This window comes from Erithacus rubecula (assembly GCF_903797595.1).
Source record: "Erithacus rubecula genome assembly, contig: scaffold_485_arrow_ctg1, whole genome shotgun sequence".
NCBI lineage: Eukaryota > Metazoa > Chordata > Aves > Passeriformes > Muscicapidae > Erithacus > Erithacus rubecula.
The window spans coordinates 1-22,245 of NW_027635854.1; the positions used below are offsets into that span (position 1 = coordinate 1).

The window sequence follows — 22,245 nt, forward strand, 5'->3', positions numbered from 1 at the left end:
CATTTTGGACAGCACTGACACAAGAAGACACTGTTTGAACATGCTCAGTCCAATGCCACTTTGACAGCACAGGCAGGGAGCCTCAGCACTCTGCTTCTGCCCCTCTGCCACCAAAGGCTGCCTTGCACCAAATCCGTGCCTCTAATCTGTGTGTTGAGTTTTGACCTAAGCTGTGACCCCCAGGCACTGCAGGGTTCAGCCTCAAAACATTCCAAGAATAAAACAAAAATTCTGTAAGGACAAAACAAATGGATCCCTGCAACAGCACTTGCCATCATTTTCCCTAAAGGATCATAGATGTCCCCGAGCTTCCAAGAGAGGAGCCAGTTGGGTATTTTTAGCCCCTGCCTTTCCTGCAGGTGGGTTCTGAGATGCCCCAGTGAGAGCTCAGCCCCCAGACCGAGTGCTGCCCCCATCTCAGGTGCTGCACAGCTCTGCAGCAGCCAGGGAAAACCTGCCAAACACACCTGCCATGGGGATTGGGCAGGAGGGACGAGCTCAGCACCCCCAATTTGGAGCAGTTGCTCTACTGTCCATTCACAGGCACTCCCTGTAAATACTCCCTGGGAAGAGCTCTTGTCTTAGAAGGGGAGCCCATACCTGTGATCCGCTCTGTGATATCCAGAAGAGCTTGTCCACTCAGTTGACCCCATTGGTGGCTGAACTCTTTCATCAGTGATACTTTGTCTACAGGAGAAACACACATTTCTGCTCACTCTTCTGAGGTCATAGGAGAAAGGACAGTGGGGAGGGAAAGAGCAGGGCAGCCCCAATATATAAGCTCAAGTAGATTTCTGCTGATTTTTGAATCCTTTTCTTCTTTCCTTCCAGCCTATTTGTGAGGGGTTTAAATTCCCAAAGAAAAGCTCTCCTTTCACATTTGTAAATGCAAAGTTTTCTGCTGTACCAGGAGCTATGTTAAACATTTCACATCAGGGACCCCAAGAGTTCAACCACACATAAGCAGTGAAAGGGTTTTGCATTCCAGAGCAAACAGGAAGAAGACCAGACTTGGGATACAGAAAGGCACTGGGTCAGGCAGTTCATGAGTTCACAGAGCAGCTGAACTCAAGAAAGTGGAAATTCCCTTGAAGATCTGCCTCTTTAACACTCCATTTTTCAGGCATATTTCCCCAGTGCAGCAGTTTCAGAGCTGACATAAATCTCTGCAGCAAAGGAATTTAGAGCAGCCCTTGCTTGTGTACAGCCACCCTGCCCCCATGCAACACAGCATGTGGAACAAGGCATCACTGACAGCTTCATTTCTATCTGTTTGTTTTGAGGAAATTAACTTGGTGAATCACAATTTTTCCTTTGAAAAAAAGACAAAGAAGGAAGGTGGAAAATAGGCAGCTAATGCCTACAAATGTGGAGCCTTCCAGGAGGCTGCTCTGTAGAACCTCTGATGGGCCAGTGTCCCTTCATGCCAACAGCAAAGCTATTCATTTGGAAAGTCAAATGAGGTCCAAGGAAACTCCAAAAACCCCTTTGCCTCTGAATTGTAGCAAAGCTCTAGTCCAGGACCTCTTCTCCAGACAAGCAGCACAGAGCCAAGGGCTCCTGGCACTTTTGGGAAAGGCTGACACATTCAAGCCTGTTGGGGGACTGGTGTCTAAGGACTGCACCTCCACAGCTTCTGGTGAATGTGAGCTGGAGCGTTCCACAGGCAGCAAGAGCTCTCCAGGCACTCAGTGTTCTCTTGTGTCAGAGAGGCAGAGACACAGCTGAGGAGAGTCTATGTCAGGGGTCAGCCTTACCTAAATGAGCAATGGATTCTTCCAGAGCGTTCACAGCTGCAGAATGAACCCCAGGATCCTTTGAGTTCAGGTTCTTTAGTATTCCTTCCACCAAAAGGACGATCACTGGGTTCAAGTCATCTTCCAGGATGGCTATGATTTCTGCCAGCACGTCCAGCGCCATCTGCTTCACTTTCTTGTGAGTGTCAGATATTCTCAGGACAAAATCATCAAAAATCTGTGGAGAGAAGAAGCAGCATGAAAGCTGGATTGAAATGTCCTTGTTTGAAGAGGGGATGTAGAAATGAGCATTCAGTACCCAAGAAGGGTAAACACTATCTTTACCACATGGAATAGAGACAGGGATGGAAATGAGAAGCTGGAGTTGTGCCTGTGCAAGACAGGTTGGAGTTTACAGAAGTATCCTTTTAAAAATACTTGGTTTAAATCAACCCAGCCTGATCCTTCTCTCAACCATCCAAACCCATGTTGTGTCTAGAGAGTAACTGCCATGCTTTCAGTGGCTGGATTCCCTTCACTTCACCCAGCTGGGGGTAGGAGACAGCAGAAGTTACACCAGTGGAAAATTCTGTCATCATCTGATGAACAGCACCAATAGGCAACTGCTAGATAAATACAGTTGGACTGAAAGAACTTACCCTGAAGCCTGGACCTGAATTAAATTGGTCTGGGTAAGAGGGACCAGCCTGTCCCAAACAGCCAGGATGTAGTGCCAAGACACACTGAATTAACTTTACTGCTACAAGTTGGGAGAGGAGCTAAAGGGAAGGAACAGTGAAGATATCCTACATACTTGGACAATGTTAGTGGCGACGAGCTTGGGGCTGCTTTTGCACAGGTCTAGGAGGAGTGCCACTCCTTCCATCCGTGCCTCAAACCCCTTGGCCTCCAGGAGATCGTAAAGCTTCTGGAGCGTCTCCGTTTCATCCCTGGCTGGAGGTAACGTGACCTGGGCTTTTGGACGCTGTAGGAGGCGTCCATCAGAGGTCGACTTCACCCTGGAAATAAAATCAAATTCTGACTTGTTGGTTATATCTGGTAATATCTGCCAGTAATTGTGAGCAAAACATCTAGAGGAGCTTTCCTAATCATGTGATCTCAAGCTAGAAAATCATGAGACTCTGAAAAACAACGTGGACCTCATAGCAATCATTATGGGAGACTGCAAGTAACATTCTCGCCAGTGCTTACTCAGGAAAACCAAGGATGAGATGCATCTGATCTATCTTCAGATGGCTTCCCAAGCACACAGGTCACATTGTAGTGTGGGGAAAGAGAGACACTACTGCCAAGTTTAAATGCCTCCTCATACAGGAGGTGTGTGTCTTATAATAAGAAAACTCATTACTCCAGAGAAGTGTCTCTGCACCAGGCATGACAATCTGGAACAGGAGCTCAGATACATCTGAGCAGATGAACAGGGGCATATCTGAAGGATCTAGAAAATCAGTAACAGAGATAAAAAGAGAAGCCAGACATCCCAGCACTACGCTCACATTAAGTTTGTTTTCCTAGAGACTAGATGCACAGCTAAACATACCCACTGGGAACAATTTTGGATCAACCTGCCTCTTCCATGAGCATGGGAAGGTTCTAGCTATGCTACTGAGACATGTGATCACTTTCCTGCCACCGCTGAGCATGACAGAGCTAAATATATCCTCTCTGTTATCAGAGGAGAACAAGTACAAGTAACTCTGTCATTGGCATGAAGAGACAGCAAGGACCAAATCCCTGTCTGAAATGCAGATTGCAGCACAGGGGGAAATCAACCAAACATCCTGTCCATCAAGCAAATTATTTGAAGGACAGGAATATCAAGACAGAATTGAGACATCTGTTGACCAAAGCTGCTCAGGAATTGCCTTGCTACTTACAACTCAAACTTGGTACTGTTTGAGGGTAAGAAAACTATGATTCAGCCAGGCCAAACCACTTGCATGGGAACTGCTTGTTTGGGGAACGGCATCTTGCTTCTAGACTGGGACTTTTCATCAAAACACCCAGCTGAAAAACACTCCACTCAGATACAATAAAACCCGGGTTGAATTTACTTGTCTCATATCTCTGCGGCAGAGATACGGCCCTCTCCTAGCTTGCACAACACTGCCCTTGCCACTGCTATGATTTTTCTGAGCTGCAACCAGTGGGTGTCTTTTTGTCACCTAATTTTTGTGGAAACTCCTCCAGAGAAGTTTGTTCAGTGTAATGCAGAAGTAGACATTATCATGGGGCATGTGTAGGGAAAGGAAACAATCTCTGGCCATCTCTGCCAGAAAGATTTTCCTGAGGAAAAGACATGTCCAGCCTGTCATGTGCTTTGTCACATCTAACAGAAGTGCTCAGTACCGCTGACTAGAAGGCAATGTGGTCTGGGGCTGCTTGGAGCCATCACTCCTCTTCTTCACAGGGCTCTTTACAGAGGGGAGTTCACCCTTCTGCTCTTCCATCCCCTACAAAGACAGAGAGAAACCGCACGGATCTTTAGAATATAAAATAGGAAATTCCCTGTTGAAAACACAAGTTAGAACCAGGATCACTACTACCAAGGCTTAGGGAAACATTTCCTAACTTACAGAAGGAAACAGGCCAGAGATTCAGTGATGCCAACTCTTTGTTTGCAATAGCCCAAGAAAGGTTATGGGCGCTGCCATACTGAGCAGCAGTTTAAAATCCCAAACTCATGAGTCTTGAGCATAAATGGGAATAATGCAAACTGGTAGGCAACGAGTGTTCTTACAGAAAGCAGCAGAAAAATTTGAACTCTTTGGGTTGAGAGGTGTTCCATTGTGTTGGAAGGTAGTTCAGTTCAACCTGGCTCTCCCTGTTCCTGCACAAAGGCACTCCCTTTTATTATGCAGATAAAAAAGAATAAAAAATTCCCTCCCAAACAAACAAATAATTTTGCACCGGATGGTGCTGAATTCACCAAGCTTCTTCCAGCTCCACAGTTTTTGACAGGAGGGCAATATTCCCAGAAGACAGACAGTAATTGTAGTAATTAGGATCGATTTGCACATTTTTTGCAGTTTTGGAAATGTTGTTGGCACTGCTGCTTCCAATGTCTTTTGCACACACTCTTATCTTCAGAAGCACCATTCTCACTTAATTGCTTTACTGGGGGCACAGTAGGGAGGGCGCAGAGGGGGGTTACCCTTAAATGTAAACCCATTTTCTCCTCTTCCCCTTTCCTGTTTGTGACCAATATTCAAAATATTCAAAAGCCCACTTTTTCCCGAATAATATCAGTTCCTCTGTGGTCTGCAGATGAACAGGGATTAACAGCTCATTCCCAGGAGCAAAATGGTTCAGCAGAAGAGGAACGATATAAAGACAGGTTTGGTATGTTTGATCTCCTATTAGCAATGGCAATACTTGCAGAAAGGAGACATTTCTCCTGCCAAACACTTACTCTCTTCTTCATTCTTTTCAGAATATCTTCCAGGTCACGGGCAGGAACGGATCGCTCCAAAAGCATTTTACCTTCTTGGTGATTCAGCAACATCTTCACCATCTCCTGTCCATAATGCCTATGGAAAGATGGAAGGAAGGCGAAGGAAGGCAAAGGAAGGAAGGAAGGTGAAGGAAGGAACGAAGGCAGGAAGGAAGGAAGGAAGGCAGGCAGGAAGGCAGGAAGGAAGGCAGGAAGGAAAGCAGGAAGGAAGAAAAAGAAAGAAAAGTGAACAAACAAATGAAGACTGTTAGCAGAAGAGGCTGATACCTTAAAATCATCAGGTGCAATCCTTGCATAAGAAGGCATTGCCTACTCAGTAAAGAGAGAAAGAAAAACACCATTTCATTCTGAAACTGTGGGTGTGCTTCTGTGGAATCAAAGGATCCCACAGAGCATGGAAACCCATCTGCTTTGTTATAAGATCCTATTAGCAGTGCCTTGCTGCCATTGCACAATAATTTGCCTTTCTTTAACTGTCAGGGAAGCCAGAACAAAACATCTCATGCTTCCTATTAATAATTCTATACTATATGTATGCACAGGGGTACTAGTTTCTCTTGTGTCCTTGGCAGCTATTAATGGGAATTTAATAATCAAATTAAGGGAATTTGGTGGTTTGGGTTGATTTTGCCACTAGGAAACCACAGTTTTCTTCAAGAAATTTGGAAGTCATCGAGCCACAGATAACAGTATTCTAGAAACTTGCAGAAGAGGTTTAGAAAGACTGAATACATTGGCTAAAGAGCCTTGAAATATTTCTAGGAAAGCCTTAAGTTAATGAGAAATAGATGTTTGGATCCTTCAGAGATGAACATTAGACAACACTTTGCCTTTGTATTGTGCACCTAAGACCAAAGAAAACTGTTTGACTGGCTAATCGGAGCTCTTTTGATCTCAGGAAGAATCCTTCAAGTTACAGGAAGTTGGCAATGCTCCTTCAGGCTGGACAACCTCAGATTACCCAGTAGTCACTTCCACAGGCAACCCAGAGCAGTGGTCACAGCACCAAGCCTGACAGAGCTGGAGAAGCGTTTGGACAATGCTCTGGGGCACATGGAGTGACCCTTGGTGTATCCTGTCCATGGCCGGGAGCTGGACTCGATGACCCTGATGGGTCCTTTCCAACTCAGGGTATTCTATGATTCTATGGCCCTTACCCACACAGTGACAATATTTCCTGTGGTTTCCACTCTTTTGTGGTTTTACCTTTACAGACAGACCCTGACAGTTTTCCTGTGCTAGGAGGTGAACTGAAGATGGTTACCTTGTGTCCTGGTGACGGTCCTGAGCCAGCGTCCCTGCTGCGTGCACCAGCCTCCCAGCCCCGGCTGTGCCTGCGAGCTCCGTGACTCCAATTCTCTCCAGCAAGGACAGCAGCAGCTCGGCCGCACACTTCCGCACCTGCACGTGGCGGCTCCTGGGAAGGGAGAGCAAACACTGGGGCACAGGGACAAGGAGCAACAGCAGCACAGGCCTGGCCAGAGCGAGCTCCCTGTCATTGCTGGGGGAAGGAGACCTGGGCTCTCCCTGACACTTTAGACACCTCTAGAAGCTTCTGTCCTCAGATAAACCCAAAGTTAGCATTGCACACAAGGACTGCCTGCAAGGACGAGGGAGGAATTCAGTCTCCCTGCACTATGTGATACTCAATTTCTGTCCCACAATTTACTCTGAGAAAAATTAAAGACAGAGATCACATATGACTTCTTTAGAAATGAAAGACAATTCATGCTGACCCATCAGAGGGCACCAACTACACAGAGCTTCAGCAGGACTGAGGCTCTTTCCAGCCATTTATCCCCAAATCTGCAGACTTCTGGAAAAAAAAGGCAGGGAAAACACGCCGTGGGCCGTGAAGTTGCAGAATATAAAGCAATGCAGCCTGTTTCTTCTGTGAGGCTTGGCAAGGGATACATCTGAATGTTTTACCCTATTCCAAAGCTGAGGAATGAGTGGCAGTCATTTTAGCCAGGTTGTCCTGTTCTAGAGAGTGTCTTTTGGCAATTATCAGGCCCAACACCAACACTCAAGGCAGCATTTGCATCAGCTGTTGCATAGCATTTGGCTTGTGAAGCTGTCTGTAAAATGATTCATCATCTCAAGGCTAACATGAAACACCAGTTTGAATTGAAAGTAGAGCTCAAAGGACAGGACAGTCATACAAGACTCCTTTTCACAGGAGCTGCACCTGCTGTGCAGGCTGTGCCACACCCAGCACATTCTCCCCCACGTGCTCCATGGTCCAGCAAGTATCCTTCTTATTTATTAAGTTAATAGCATAATGAGGATTCATGGTTTTTCCCAGGGCCTCTGTGGTTAGTGCTGTGAAATATCAAAGAGCGCTCACAGCTGCAATTGCAATCTTCCCACAAAAGCACAAGGCTCTATCCTTAGGCTTTGCAGGCACTTTCACTTCCCCACCATTCACCACATTTAGGCAACTCTGACAGACTGGGAGAACTCCAGGAAGCAGCAGGAAGCTGAGTCATAGGAGGTTTAGGTTGGATATCAGGAAAAGGTTTTTTACCCAGAGGGTGGTTGGGCACTGCAACAGGCTCCCCAGGGCAGTGGTCACAGTACAAAGCTTGACAGAGTTCAAGAAGCATTTGGACAACAATCTCAGGCACATGCTGTGACCCTTGGGGGTGTCCTGTGCAAGGCCAGGAGCTGGACTCAATGATCCTGATGGGGCCCTTCCAACTCCCCATATTCTACAGTTCTGTGATCCTGAGAACACATGGGCTGCAGGAGGGCAGAAATAAGGGCCAAGAGGAAAGAAACGAGGAGGACTGGAGAATCCAGTCACTGAGCTGACAGAAGATGCAGGATGCAGGATCCTTTCCTCCCACCATTCCCATTCTTTCTCTCATCCCTTGTCCCACCTGCACGCTAGAAGGCGAAGAATATCACTACAAGAAGGACCTACCTGATTCCACTGTCCAAGAGAGAAGTCATTGCTCGTGCAGGAGTCACATTCTCCACCATGATCTTCAGGGTCTGGCTGGCTGCTTTCTCAACAAACTCTGGGGAGTTACGCAGCATCTGGAGAATGACCCGAACCACCTCATCCACCTCAGAGTCCATGTCGTGCTTCAAGGTGGCAAAAAACTCTCCCAGAGTGACAATGGCCGAGTAGGACACCTTTGACCGGAGGTTGGTCACCTGGGGAAGTCATGAGGGGAAACATAAGAATCACTTTGAAAAGGAAACCAGTTGCCTTAGACAAAAGTCCTAGAAGGTGATGACATGCCCCACTGTGTCCAGAGGAATGCAAAAGCACAATAAGAGCAAAAGAGCACAAGCACAGAAAGGAATTTACTCTGGCACCAATTTCTGGCCTCAGACCTGCTTAGTGCAGGCCTAAAACTAAAAATTTCACTAAAGTGATTTACTTAACCCTTCTATAATGTCAATTGCTTTGATTTTAGGCCATTGTATTTGAAAAAAAAGAACCAAATAAAAGCAAGGGCTGCTTTCAAACCATAAAGGCACAAGCCATAAGGATAAAGAGTCATGTGCTCCTGTTCAAAAAAGCAACACCAGCAGTTGAAGCACTCAGCCAGGAAACAGAAAACACAGACCTAGGTCTACAGACTAATTTGCAGAGTTGAATTACAGCTCGGGCAGAGATTAGGACTCTGGCAAGTAATATAATTAGTATATATGCTTCTGCATGTGCACATTTCATTATAATGGCAGCTGACTCAAAGATAAGTGTCAGATACCTGACCTACCAGTAAATACAGCTACTTGTGCACACAGATCCTATAGATAGCTGACAGACATTAGAAATACAAGGTATAAAAACAGAAATGGAGGCAGTCTCTGAGCACACATGGAAATGAACAATCACATATCTACTAAACACACTGTGCATGAAGTACAGGGGACAATCCAGAACAATATTCTCACCTCACTGGTAACTGCCAAGCAAATGTCACGAAGTCTTGAAAGCAGGACTTCTGAATGGGACCCAGCCAGGTGTTTGAGGCTGACAAGTCCCTTCTCCTTCACCTCCCTGAAAGGCAAGTACCAAAAAGATTGATTTTTCTCTCCACCCAAGAATTAGGCAGCACCCTCTTAAATTACCATCCTGACAGCTCTGTCAAACAATTGGAAGTACTTTCCAAGGGGTACTTAATGAAATCATTGAGCTCCTTGCCACAGGATGCTGTGGCTGTCAAAAGCATACAGAAATCCACAAGGCAAATAGAGGGGTTTTAGAGTCTTTATTTATGGCTGTTTTAGAAGACAGCCTTTCTAAAATCTCTGTCACCATGTCCAGTCCCTATGTCACTGCTTCCTAGAAGCTGTCAGACTGGCCCATGCTGCTGCTCTGTGTCACCTCCCTGCACCTGTCCCTAAGACACAATCCCACTGGGCTGTTACTGGGGCATTTTCCTTCTTTGCCAGCCCCAGCAGGCAGCTCAGCAGTGAGAGTCTGCACTGGTACTCTGGAGCTGAGTTTCCACTCTACAATCTAGGCCTGTCTGCCACCCATTCCACTCCACCTCTGCATTCCCCAAAAAAGCAGCTGGATGACCCAGAAGATTCCACACCTGAGCAAGAACAGTTGAAACTCTACCTTTTTCCAAAATCCCCTACCTAAAACAATCCCCACAACACCAACATGTTATTGAAAAGGTGCAAACAACTCTTGTCTCTCAGCATTTGCTCTGTGCAGACCCTGAGCTACAGGAAGGTGTGTGAGGTATCAGTGCTGCAACACAGGGCTGGAAACTGATCCCACAGGCACCACTGAGTGTCATCAAAATGACAACCAGTATCACCTAACATTTGTAGGCTTATCACCTCTGTGCTTCCTTCTGTCTGTGTTTAATTGTGGAACACATGGTGAGTATTGACCAAACATCTCAGGCCCATATGAAGCAGAGACAAGGAAAAGGCTGAATTCCAAAAGTGCAAGATTCCTAGAGGATTTAATTTCTATTTCCTTATCTTCAGACATGATCCCTTCAGGAGTAATGACAGGCTAAGGGTCTTGAAAGCACAACTCAGACCATTTCTCAGAAAGAACTCCCTGGAGTTGCTTCTGGGACTCACGTGCAGGAGGTCACAGGGAGACCCTGCCACCTGTCATTGCTGTCAGCAGTGGGACCAGAGAGAAATCTTACTCAGTCCCACTGGGCCAGTGCCCCAGGGCACCCAAATCTCTACACTCAGATCTGCTGCCCTCCTGCTTCTGCCTTCAGCCAGCAAATCATCTCATCCCACAGCATCCTCTCTTCCCTCAACATTCCCTTTGCAGCTCCATGGAGCAGCAGGCAAAGCAAGGAAACAGCACAGACCTGCTGCAGCTGGAGCACAGCTGCAGACCAAGGCCAAGAAAAGGCTGCTCTCAAATCTTGATCCTCTCAGTGCCTCTGGAGTGGTTTCCCCAGTGCCCTGTGGCCCTCTGGGCTGTTGGGCCTCAGAGGCACCAGCAAGATTCACTCGAACCTCCCTTAGCGCTGAGGGGGAGACAGAGTGAGCGGGGCCTTTCTTACCAGTCATCGCTGCGGAGCTGGGAGAGTGCCTGGAGCAAGGACTGCTGCGGGTCAGGAGAGGCTGTGTCCTTGTGCCCATGCCCACGGAGCAGCTCCTCTCGGCGCTGGGCACCAGGGGCCCTCTGCGAGGTCACTGTGAGGAGAGGGTCAGCCCTGAGCGCTGCAGCCCCGGGCAAGGCCCCGCCATGGAGCGGCTGCAGCCCCAGCTCCAGCCAGGGCTCCACGGGCTGCAAATGGCTCTGGCTCAGACACCTCCCTGCTCTCTGCCTCCTTGGGCTCCTTGCTTTCTGACAGCCTCACAGCTGGGCACAGCTCCGGGCTAAACCTGGCCACTGCCCACACAGCCATTGCCAGCTGCCAGGTGCCACAGGCAGCACAGCCAGCGGCAGGTTCCTGAGGCCGCAGAGCTCCCGCTCCTGCCAGACAGGGCCGAGCAGCGGCAATGGCCGCCCCAGGAGGGAACCCCAGGGACCTCTCTTGTCCCAGCACCCTGATTCCCCCAGCCCTGAGGACTGAGGCACTCTGCAATCCCTGAGCAAAGACCTGCAGCTGCCTCGTGACAGCACCAAGCCAAGCCGGAACAACCCAACCCTGCTGGGCCCGGCTGAATCCCCATGGAGCAGCTCCCAGGGAACAGCCAGAGCTGACCCTTCACCCCTGACAGCGCCTCTGCTCCCACTGACTTCAAGTGTTCTAGACAGCAGGCAGCTGAGTGCACACACATTTTAGCCTACTCTTGAGAAAGGAGTTGTTCATGGATTTTGTTCTTTCCTAGCATCAGGAATCTTTACTTTTTCCAAGGTACACACTGGCTGTATTTCAAAGATGCTGAGGTGAAATTTACTTGCTGTCAAATGAATTTGTGTGCCTAAGCTTTCTTTTGTGGAAAAATGCTATTTCCAGTCTAAAACGTTGATAAAAAAGCCTTCCAAATGCAAACTGAAGATAAAAATACTCAAATACAGATGTAAATTGTTGGCAGACGCACTCTCTTGATAATAATTTCTCCTGGGTTTACCCTAATTGAATTATTTGGAAAGGTAAAAAATTTACAAGGTATGAGAAAAAACAGATGATAAATGCATTTGAAATGAAACCCATTTGTCATCAAAAGCACTGTCAAAATTTCCTGTTGCACACTCAAAAGCTTATTTTCTAATGTGGAGATGAATGCATGTGAGCTGTCTAAAATGATGGAGTATAAATATGGCACAGAATCTAAATGAAGTGCTCTAGACTTGGTAGGGTTTTTGTGATACCTTGCATGTTCTCACAAATTATGGGGGAACTGTAACATCAAAATATTCAGATGGGAACTAATCTGGCTGTCACTGATGTAACCCTGTCACTGACACAGCGATGTCACTGCAGAAGTATGTAGACATCCACATCTAGATTCCATATGAATAGAGAGCCACAGTCAGGCTAGTTCTGGTCAATTCTGAACATGGGAGTAGCATCACTAGAAAAGAGCACTCCAAGTATCATTCCCAGCTCCCTTCTTATCTCACCGTACTTGGGATCACAGCACAGGCAGGCTACCCACAAAGGAGAGACAAGAGCCATTAGGGACTGTCTCCTGTGCATTTCCTGCAGGCAACAAACAGCCTGAGAGCACCAGGCAGCCCCTCCTGGCTTTCATCTGCTCCACACGGCCGCTGTATTTGGGTGTGCTGACACAGGAGGCACTGCTTGTTCCCTCTTGGCATTGCAGGCCGTGGGATGGCAGCAGCCAGGAGCCATTGGGCACTTGTGGGAGCAGCAGCACAATGGCACCAAGCCACTGACTGCCATGCAGAGAAAAGCTTTGCTGGGACAGCAGAAAAGCTGGCTGCAGAGCTGGACAGCAGCACAGGCAGAGGGCCCAGATGGTGAGTGGAGAACTGATTGTGGTGGTACTCGTAGGTGCACAGTGAGCACAGCCTGGCACACTGCTCCACAGCTCATCCCTGCAATTACAGCTGCCTCCTGGCACCAGCACTGTACTTTGGACTATCAGGATGGGCAAAAGCCAGAGCTTAGGCCTTTACCACTGCTTTATCCAGCTCAACTTTCCAGTGGATCTCTAAGAACCAACTGCTGCAGTACTACCAAGCTGGAGGAACTCAAAAGTAGATTTCTGTTCATTCTAAGGACAGGCTATGGACCAAAGAGCCCACCTGTGCTGGCTGAGGCAGGAGGCAGTGTGCGCTCCTTGTGATAGAACAACCCGTGTGGGCAAAAGCTGCCATGGAGCAGGCTTACCTGAGGAGTTGCATGGGACAGTGCCTTCCTCATGGATCATAGGCACACTGGGTGGTAAGGGCACCTTGTCCTGCTTCCTCAAGACCTTCTTCTTCTTCAAGGCATTACCAGGGTGTTTTCTCTGAACATTGGAAGCTGTGCCATTGACAGGTGGTAGGCTAAAACCTGCAGGGATCAAAGAGGAGCTTGTAAGTGGAGGGTGCAGGACAGGGTGATGATGCAATGGGCCAGAAAACTTGCTGGAGCTGGGTATCATGACTTTGTTATCCCAAAGTAGAATGCTGGCACACTAACATGGGACAAGGACCACAGAATCAAAGAATCTGAGAAGAGTTTGGATTGGAAGGCCCCTTTAACCACCATCTAGTCCAAACCCTGGGAGCAGGACATTTTCATCTATATCAGGTTCCTAGAACCCCTAGAAAACTGGCCTTGAATGCCTTCAAGGATGGATCAACAACAGCTTCTGTGGGCACACCTTTCCAGCATTTCATCACCTTCATAATAAAAAATTCTCCCTAATATCTAATCTAAATCTACCCTTTTCTAGTTTAAAACCAAACTGCAGTGATGCTTCCCCTAAGAAACAAGGAAAACCCAGTGTTGCTTTGCTTTTGTTTGCCTGTTTCAGAGGCTGGCTGGGGAAGTTCCCAAAAGAAAGTGCAGCTAACCCTGCGTGATGCCCTGGGGCTGGTTGCTGCCCCGAAGGTCCCTGCTGCTGCCCTCGGGGCAGCGCACACAGCGCTGCAGCCAGAGCCCCCAGCCGGGATTCACTCAGGAACGGGAACGCTGCTGGCTCCTGGGCTACAACAGCAGCACTATCCCGGGGCTCCAGCACAGCTCTGCAGCGCCAGCTGCTCAGCAGGGGCTGGGGGGAGAAGGTTCTCTGGTGTTTCCATTAGGAGGAGTTGAATTTGGTTTCTTCCAGGTTGCACCTTGGTTGAAAAGTATTCTTCTGGACTCACCTTCCCTGGAAGCTGCTCTCCAGGAAAGAGTCTGAAGCCCCAGTCGACTTTGCAAGAGGAAATTTTCTACTCTGAAAGACTTTAGAGATGAAGGTGGGAAGCTGATATTCTGTTACTGACTCAGTGAGGCCTTGGGCAAGACACTTCATCTCTCTAGATTTCTCTTTGGGGAATGGAAATCAATCCTATGCAAGCTTCCGCTCAGATGCAAGCAGAACAGCCCCCCAGTCTGATTGCAACACTGTGCAAAGGGCAAGCAAGTGGTCAAAAAGGACCACAAGTGTAAGCAGCACTTACTTGCTTCAGGTGCATCCCCAGGCTCAACTGTCTGTGGAGGCAGCTGCAAGGCTGTTTTCTCTTCTCTCCTTTTCTTCATCTCTTTCTCAAAAACCTCCACATCCTTTGGCTCTAAGTTCTTTTCAGCCAACTTGCACAATGCAGCACGGATCTAGTTGCAATGGAAATACATCACAGACTGTAAGCAGAGACACACAAACCAGGCACTACACCTCATCAGGAGCACAGAGTCCATAGAGTGCCACAGACTTTAATCTACCTCCACATACATTCCAATAGTTTCAGGAGAATGTCTCCCATCCTCACCTTGGTAGTTACACACAGTGAGGTGGAATACTTCAGTCCCATAACATAAAGAATGCTTCAGGCATGACCTTAGCACCATCTGCAAACCAGTGACTTTGGCATCACTGGAAATAGCCAAGCAATTGCTCTGTAGCTGTCAAATACATTCCCAAGAGAGTCCCCATGCCCCAAGAGTGGAAGATTAGGATTTTCAGGGATATTTTGGGCCAAGCACTAAACAGTCACTGGAAAGGAAGTCTGCTCATCCCTGTCCTTATCCTTTACCTTTCCAAAGCCGTCCCTCAGGTCTTTGTCACTCGTAAGACTGCTGGGATGATCCGTCTCCTTGGCCTGGCTCAGTGGGAGGCCTGGTACTGGAAGCAAAGATTCCTGTAAATCTCTGGCAGACTTCGCCCCCCAAAAAACATCATGCTGGGCAACAGGCAAGACAGGTTCCAGACTGCAGAGGTCTCATAAGACACAGAGATGGTGCATGAGAGCAGCAAGGTACATACGCCTAGACCCTCTCCCAATGGATGGGCTATTGGTAGCAGATACGGCATTACTGTGTTGGCCAGGAGACTGAAACCTGCTGCATGATGAAGGTCTCAGCCCCCAATGCTGGAGACCCTCTGTGTTTGACAGAGAAGGGCAGAGATGGAGATTGCCCTTGACTGAGATTCTTATCTGCCCTTATGCTGATTTTAGTAAACATCTTCTTTCTGGTTCCTAAACAAAGTCCTGGCTTCTAATACCTGTATGCATTTAGATCAACATTTTATTCTCTTCCTTGGAATATTTTTGAGGACATCAGAAGAAAAGCTTAGGATTTCAGAAGTGTTACCCAAACATAAATTGTCTTCTTGACACTAGATAATTCATTTTCCCCAAGGATTTTAATTCTAAACTGTATGAGCTTGGGCCACTTTTGGGCTAGCACGACTAAAGGCTGATTTTCTTAATGCCAGTAGAACAATGTAATACATTCTGAAATACTCTCCAACATAGCTGTTAAAAAGTGGCAGCAAAGTAGAATAAACCAATGTTGTAATTCAATATTTTTTGCCTTTGCAGAATGCTCAGGTTAGTAAGAAAGGAGAGTTAGATAGAAGCTTTGAGGAAGGAGGGCAATTCTGGACGGAAGACAAAACCTTGGAAAATAAGAGCATCTGGGAAGTTGGCAAGGAAACTACTGACTACAGGGCAACCTCCTTGGGAACACTGCAGTCAGTCAGATCTGCAAAATGGACACCCAAAATTTAACAAAGGCCGCAATGCAAACCTAAAGAATCTGAAGGTCCCCATGCCGTGGGACACATTTCCTGGAAACCTCTAAATAGCTGCCCAGGAAAACATGTTCCTGCCAGCAGCCCCTTGGGGCAGGCCAGGGCCACACCCTGACCCACTTGCACAGAGCTCCCAGGGCAGCAGCCTGGCCTCTGGGCTGCCCTGGGACAGCAGGGAGCTCAGAGCCCTGTGCTTCCAGCAATGGCTCAGCTGCACATGCAGCCCCCTGTTCCTCTCCCTGCCCCACAGCTGAGCAGCCCTACAGCTCCACGGGGCCCTGGGAGCAGCACAGCTCATGGCAGGGGGCACCTGCAGGGCAGAACTGTTCCCTGGCAATGTGCACAGGCTCTCCAGGCTGGAACAAGACCCTTCCTCCTGCCACAGAGTGGCCCAGTTCCCACCTTACCTCTGTGTGAGGCTGAGCCCTGCTGGCCCTTGTCCTCCTCCCTGGCAGGGACCCTGGGGGCAGCGCTGCTCAGCTGCCCCTGCCGGGGCTCCCGGGCCAAGGCCCCCTGAGCCGGCCGGGAGCCCAGGCCTCCATTCCCAGCGCCGGCGTTCCGCACATAGGTCTCCATGCTGAACAATTCAGCCAGTTTCCGTGGGAACAGAGGCATCCCAGGTCCTATTGCACACCAAGGGCTCTTTCCCTTCGTCCTCTGGGTCTGTGCTGTAGATCAGGTACAAGAGAAGAAGTGAGTTAATTTAACTCATGCCTGTACTATCAACCCATCTAATGGATGGGGAATTCAAAGCTTATTTCAGTTACTGAAAAGATTGGCTGTTTTTTATTTTTCACGAAACAAGCATCAGCTGAATTTCTCTGAACAATGTGGAGATGGCAAGCCAGTAGAGAAGGGTTCTACAACTTGATGTGCTGCCCATTGCCTCTCCACTACTACAGGATCCCTTTCCTTCCAAGGAACTGGAAACTCACAGTGGTCTCTAGAATTTGACACAGTCTAGCAAGTAATTGTTTTCAAAAGTCATTTTCAAGGCCATTATTTCTGTAACTCCCACTCGGTTCTAACTTGGGTTTTTCATTTTTGGGATTTTGTTTATTTCTCTTTACAACAAAGGAAGTGCTCGTACACAAACAAAGGCATCACGTGTTATATACACAAAAAAGCTTTGCTTTCCCCATTAGATATCCCCAGTAATCTGCAAGCCTGTAACTGAAGGGAATAAAGTGGTCATCCACAAGTTTCACTTTTGCTCTGCTTTACTCTTTGAAGGGTTTATACCCTGTCTTCCTTCCTGCAGAAGCACCTAAAACTAACAAAAACATGACCTGCCTCAAGACATTTCTGATTATGCCTAATACAAATGAAATGTTGATTAATTGGAATAGCAGAGGGTAGGTCATTCTAAAATACTCTTCAACAGGGACATTAGAAATAAGAAAACTAATCATTCTTTACATGGCTTCACACAGCATAAAATCATAGAGCAGCCAAGCAGTAAGAGGGGAAAAAGGGTCTTAGAACTAGATACTTTTCTCCTGTAGAATGTTCCGTTCAGTAAAAAAAGAGAGACAGGCAAAGTCTAGTGAGAACTGACATTTCTAGTTGAGAATGAGTCCAGCAAAAATGTCACCTTACTTACTGAGCAATACTTCTCCCCAGCTACACTAAGCCATCTACCTGCATATCAGCAATAAGGAGTCATTCCAAAGGGGCTGTACCCAGGATTTGGCAGAAATAACCCTGAGCAAAAAGACTGGTGGATCTTCTTCTGCATCAGCAAAATTATTTCTTCAAGTCTCATCACTCCTATCAGTTCATGACCAGAGATGGCAAAGGAACAACAACAGACTTTCACTGAGGCTTTCAACTTGAAAGCATTGGCTGACACAGATGCACCATTTTGTCTGGCACAATTCTACTTGTCAGGGATCAGGCAAGGCAGGGACAGGGGACAAGGTAGAAGGCATCTCCTCCCCCAGCCTCAGCCTGCAACACTGACCCAGACAGAGAGAGTCAGGCAAGAGATTTGTCATCGTGAACCTGCCATAGGTGGTTTTGGGCTTGTGCTGTCAGAGCATGACAAACTCAGAGCCTGCATAGGCTGCATCCATTTGGAAGTCTCCTTCTCCTTAACTGGAAAATTCAAAAAGGACTTTCTGTCACAGGAGGTTTCCCTCTTTCCCCAAGTGCAAAATGAATCAGTACCCATAATCTTCCTTCTGATGTCAAAGGGTCCAGCTTAGACCATGTCCCAAGGAAAGATTTTCTTTTACAAGGCCAGGAGGAAGAAGTGAGAACATTTCTCATTTCATGCTAAATGCCTTTTTTTCTCTATTAGTTGTTACACTAGAAAGGCTGCATGGAGATAAAAAGTGTGTGCAGGATGGAGAGGAATGTTTCCTTTTCCTGCCCTGCATTTCCAGAGACTCAAGGTCCCACTCCAGCTCCTGCCACTCAACACTTCACACTGGAGGAATTTTCACTGAGTCACTGGAGCACATTCCCAGTGACTGGGCTCTGGGAGGTGTCCACTGAGCCCATCAAAGCATCAAAACAAATTTACAGAAACTTTTGAAAGAATGATATTTAACCAAGCTTTCCAAAAGTCACCTCTGAGTCAAGATTCCAATGGTCATTTTAGGACAGACGTGCCCTGTACCTACCTGCATGTTCAGAGCTCTCTCTGCTTCTGCTGCTGGATCTTGGCCTTGAGAAAATGGAGGACAAAAGAACATATGAGGAGGGAGAAAGTGAAGGGAGGGAAGAGGTGTAGCATGAAAGGAGACAAACCTTCCTAGCTTGGTCATTCTGATGAAGCAGGATATGCAACACATCAACCCAACAAGATTCAAAGCTGATTAATTGTCCTTAAGCTTTCAGTTGCTGCAGTCAGACACAGCTGACCAAGCTGCAGCTGAAACACAGCAGTCATTCTTCAACTTGCACCATAACTCCCCAATCCTGCTGTCTCTCTTTTTGGAGCCAAGTGACTCCTACAGCCTCATTGTAGCAGCAACAGCTGCTAAGCTGAGACACGAGTCTGTATGGAGAGCAGCTGCTTTGGCACTGCTGCCAAAGCTTGACTTTGCCTGCTTGTGCCTTACACTGGTGCTGATCTCATGCTGGATGTGGTCAGAGCACTGCTGTGTTCTGGGAAGGATATTCCACCTCCTTGTTCTTTGAAGTAGAAAAAGGCTTTTTCTACCTGTTATGCAAGGCATAGTGTTTCAATAAAAATCTGGTTTTCAGTCAGGGGTGGGGGGTGATTGCTTGTTAGGACCTGCCAGGGGCAATGAACAGACTGGTTTGGACTGGTCATCGAGCTGGCGAAGTTTGTGGATTGATATCCAGTTAGACTACTTGAAGCAGCTAATCACACCCCTGTGGAAAAGCACATTTAAAAAGGAAGGAAAGCCTGGGATTCTTCTTGACTTCTGGCCTCTGAGGAGGAAACTGGCCAGTCCCCACACGGCTGCATGGCCATGTCAGAGCACGGCTCGGCTGAGATTTCTGTCACCGTGGTGCCAGGCCACCGCCCTGGCCACCGGCACCGCCCGGCCACCGGCACCTCCTGGGCCACCGGCACCGCCCGGGCCCTGCGGGCGGCCAGAGCTGCCAGGGCTGCTCAGCCAGAGCCGGCGTGGCCGGGGCTGTCTCAGCAGGGCTCACAAATGAACTTTGCTCACTCCGGGTCCAGCGCTGGGAGTGGCTCCGCGGCCCATGCTGGGCACGGCCCCGAGCGGCCTGGGCCGGCAGCGGCCGCCGCCATCCCTATGGCCGGGACTGCACAGCCGTGGCTGCCTCGGCAGGGCTCGAAATGAACTTGGCTCGTTTAGTTCTTTCAGCAGCCATGCAGAGAAGAGAAGGACAAAGCGGCAGCAGCGGCTTTTCTTGTTTTTCGGTGACCCGCGTGAAGGGAAGGCGCAGCGTGAGGCCGGCAGCCAGCACAGCTTTGCGCAGTGCCGAGGGAGCCGGGTGAGCAGCAGCGAGAGGCACGGCAGCGATCTCTGCCAGGCACAGCCGGATGGCATCAACCTTTCAGCGCTGCAGGGCTCTATAGAACTGCTTCAGCTGATAAAGCTTGAGAACAAACAAACCTGGCAACACCCTTTGTTTGGGAACACCCGAAGCAGATAAAGGAAAGGTGAGGATACTTAGAGACAACAACATGGACACTGAAGTTAGTGAAGAGCGAGTAAAATTCTAGAGGGGGGGATTTGAGGAGATGCCTCAGTCTAAGGCTGAAATCCTCTTGTAAGGCTGTAGAGAAGATATAATTGATATATCAAACCCTTTTTTCCCCTGTAACTCATGAAAATACATTGGGGGGATGCAGCATTCTAACCACAGCCATGAACACAGGAAGCAGTGCTGAAGTGACCAGATGTTGAAGCAATTTTGATTCAAAGAGAAATTTAAATAGAGATGAGAAACCTTGCCCCAGTGATAGCAGTAAAAAAGCCTCTGTTCCCAGAGATGGATCAAGAGAACTTTTGTTTTATACTAGAAGAGCTCATCATTAAAATAGCACCCCAGTAAGTTGGCATGGCCCATGAAAGCAGCTGTGGGATAGCTGCGAGGTATGAGAGCGACTTTTCACACTGCGAGAACATTTTCCTTTCCCAGGTACCTGATTCGCTGTGACATTAAAGCCACTGGAGAAGAGTTTCTTGTGGAGAAGTATCCATACATGGCAAGAGAAACTCCTCTCCCCGAGTGAACTGGAGAAATACTATTTTAGAGCTGGTAAACTGACTGATTTGTCTCTGTACATTGTCAGTAGGAAACAAAAGAAGGTAGGAGGCAGAAGTGTTCTGGAGGTTTATTCTGATTTTTCTTACCTGTTTTATGTTTAAAAAGTTTTTCTTTGCATACTTTAAATTTTGTGCCTGTTTTACCCTCCTTCTCCTAATTGCTTATCTCACAAAAGAAACGTGAGTAAATATATTCCAGTGGGTGTGCCAGCATTTAGCCAGCACTAGACCCACTACACAAGGATATTCAGATTGCACTTGAAAAGCCCCACCTAAGCTTCTCAATTGGAATACTTCTGAGACTCTTTCTGTATTGTTATCACTCAGATAAACTTGACAGCTATATTTGCTCACACATATCCAAGCTCATATCTTTCCATGAGGTACTCTAGCACCTAGCCCTCTTTGCTTTTTAGCCCAGACCTAAATATGAAACATTGATGGGATTATACCCCAAAACTTATCTGGGATCTCATTTCACAGTGAGGGCGAGGCCAAAGCTCAGATAAGTTACTCCTGAAGTTTACTTTGGGATCCCTTTCATTCCAAACAGTTGGCAAATCACAGTGGTCTCGGGAATTTTACAATTACACTCAGGAAGCAATTGCTTTCCAAAGATACTTTTCATGGCTAGTGTTGTTCTGCAACTCCCACTGAGTTTTGGATTTGGTTTAGCAGGTTGTTTATACTTAATAAATAAAGTGCTGCACATAAACAATGACACCCATTAAAACAAGCAGCACTGGAATTTTCAGACACTTCTCCAGTAGCCAATATTTGTCCAAACATATTCTACTGGATGCTGAAGATGACAGTCAAGGATCACAGTATTCGGTGATCTTCAGGATCCAGATCCATGCAATACAGTTCCAAAATGACACCACAAACCTTACAGAGGGAATCGATAGCCATGCCCAGCAGAGAACCCATCTTGAGATGCTTCTAAGCCCTGCCTCCTCTGCCCCACCACCACCTCTGCTCTTGGGACAGATGGTGTGGGGTTTGACATGGAGCTAGATCATCAGAGATGGGCAAAATGGTGAATACACAGAGGTTTGCCTACATACATGGGACAGCTGACTGTGCATAAGAACCTCACGAGACAGGAAGAGAGCTGAACAGCACAGTGGAGCAGCAGACACCTTGGCTTACCTCATCTCCTGGGACTCTTGGAGATCCAGATGCAGAGAGCTGTGCAGAGACCCTGCAGCACTGCCAACATGGGGATGGACTGCCTTGTGGATAGGGGGGATCAAAGGTGGTCCCAATGACCCCTTCTTCACATCCCCACCACTGGAATACAGCAAGGATGCCTGGAAAGAGTGGTACAAAGTACTCAGATGAAGCTTCCAGCCTTGCCCCCATTCAAGGCTCAAGATATTTAGCCATATTTTGAAATGGCACCTAGCAGGAACAGACAAACTGATGGAGCAGCTTGGCCCAGGATGGGGAATGGAGAGGGAAGTGGTGAGGGAGAGCCCATGTCCCAGATTTGGCACCTCTCCCCTCAAGCTAACAGTTCTGGAAGGATGGCTACATTCCCAGCTGGAATCCACATGTTTGGCATCAGTATGTTTAGGGATGCCACTGCCTCCACTGGCCTTTTGGATGGTATGGGAATGGGTTTAGATCACTGTTCCATCCCTGCCCCTTAGGCACCTCACAGCCACTGCTGATCTCCAGCCACATCCCCACAAAGCCTTTCTGCAGGATGTCAAAACCTGCTTTTCTC

At 47.8% G+C, this 22,245-nt stretch overlaps 1 protein-coding gene and 1 long non-coding RNA gene across 2 annotated transcripts; both read right to left on the reverse strand.

Annotated features, from left to right (window-relative positions):
• Positions 1 to 1,825: 1,825 nt before the first annotated feature.
• Positions 1,826 to 4,138, reverse strand: LOC306816274. The gene is made up of 3 exons (XR_013777624.1): positions 4,107 to 4,138; positions 2,551 to 2,755; positions 1,826 to 1,974 (listed from the first exon to the last, which is right to left on the reverse strand). It is a non-coding gene; the product is annotated as an uncharacterized lncRNA (long non-coding RNA).
• Positions 4,139 to 6,471: 2,333 nt separating this feature from the next.
• Positions 6,472 to 22,245, reverse strand: LOC306816275 (TOG array regulator of axonemal microtubules protein 2-like; the record flags this gene model as incomplete). The annotated part of the gene is made up of 10 exons (XM_079332738.1): positions 21,666 to 22,245; positions 18,423 to 18,466; positions 16,203 to 16,463; positions 14,795 to 14,883; positions 14,225 to 14,375; positions 12,963 to 13,127; positions 10,719 to 10,851; positions 9,124 to 9,229; positions 8,138 to 8,373; positions 6,472 to 6,628 (listed from the first exon to the last, which is right to left on the reverse strand). Exons 1-10 carry the CDS (start codon positions 21,668 to 21,670, stop codon positions 6,472 to 6,474), a joined length of 1,347 nt encoding a protein of 448 aa, XP_079188864.1. The 5' UTR covers positions 21,671 to 22,245.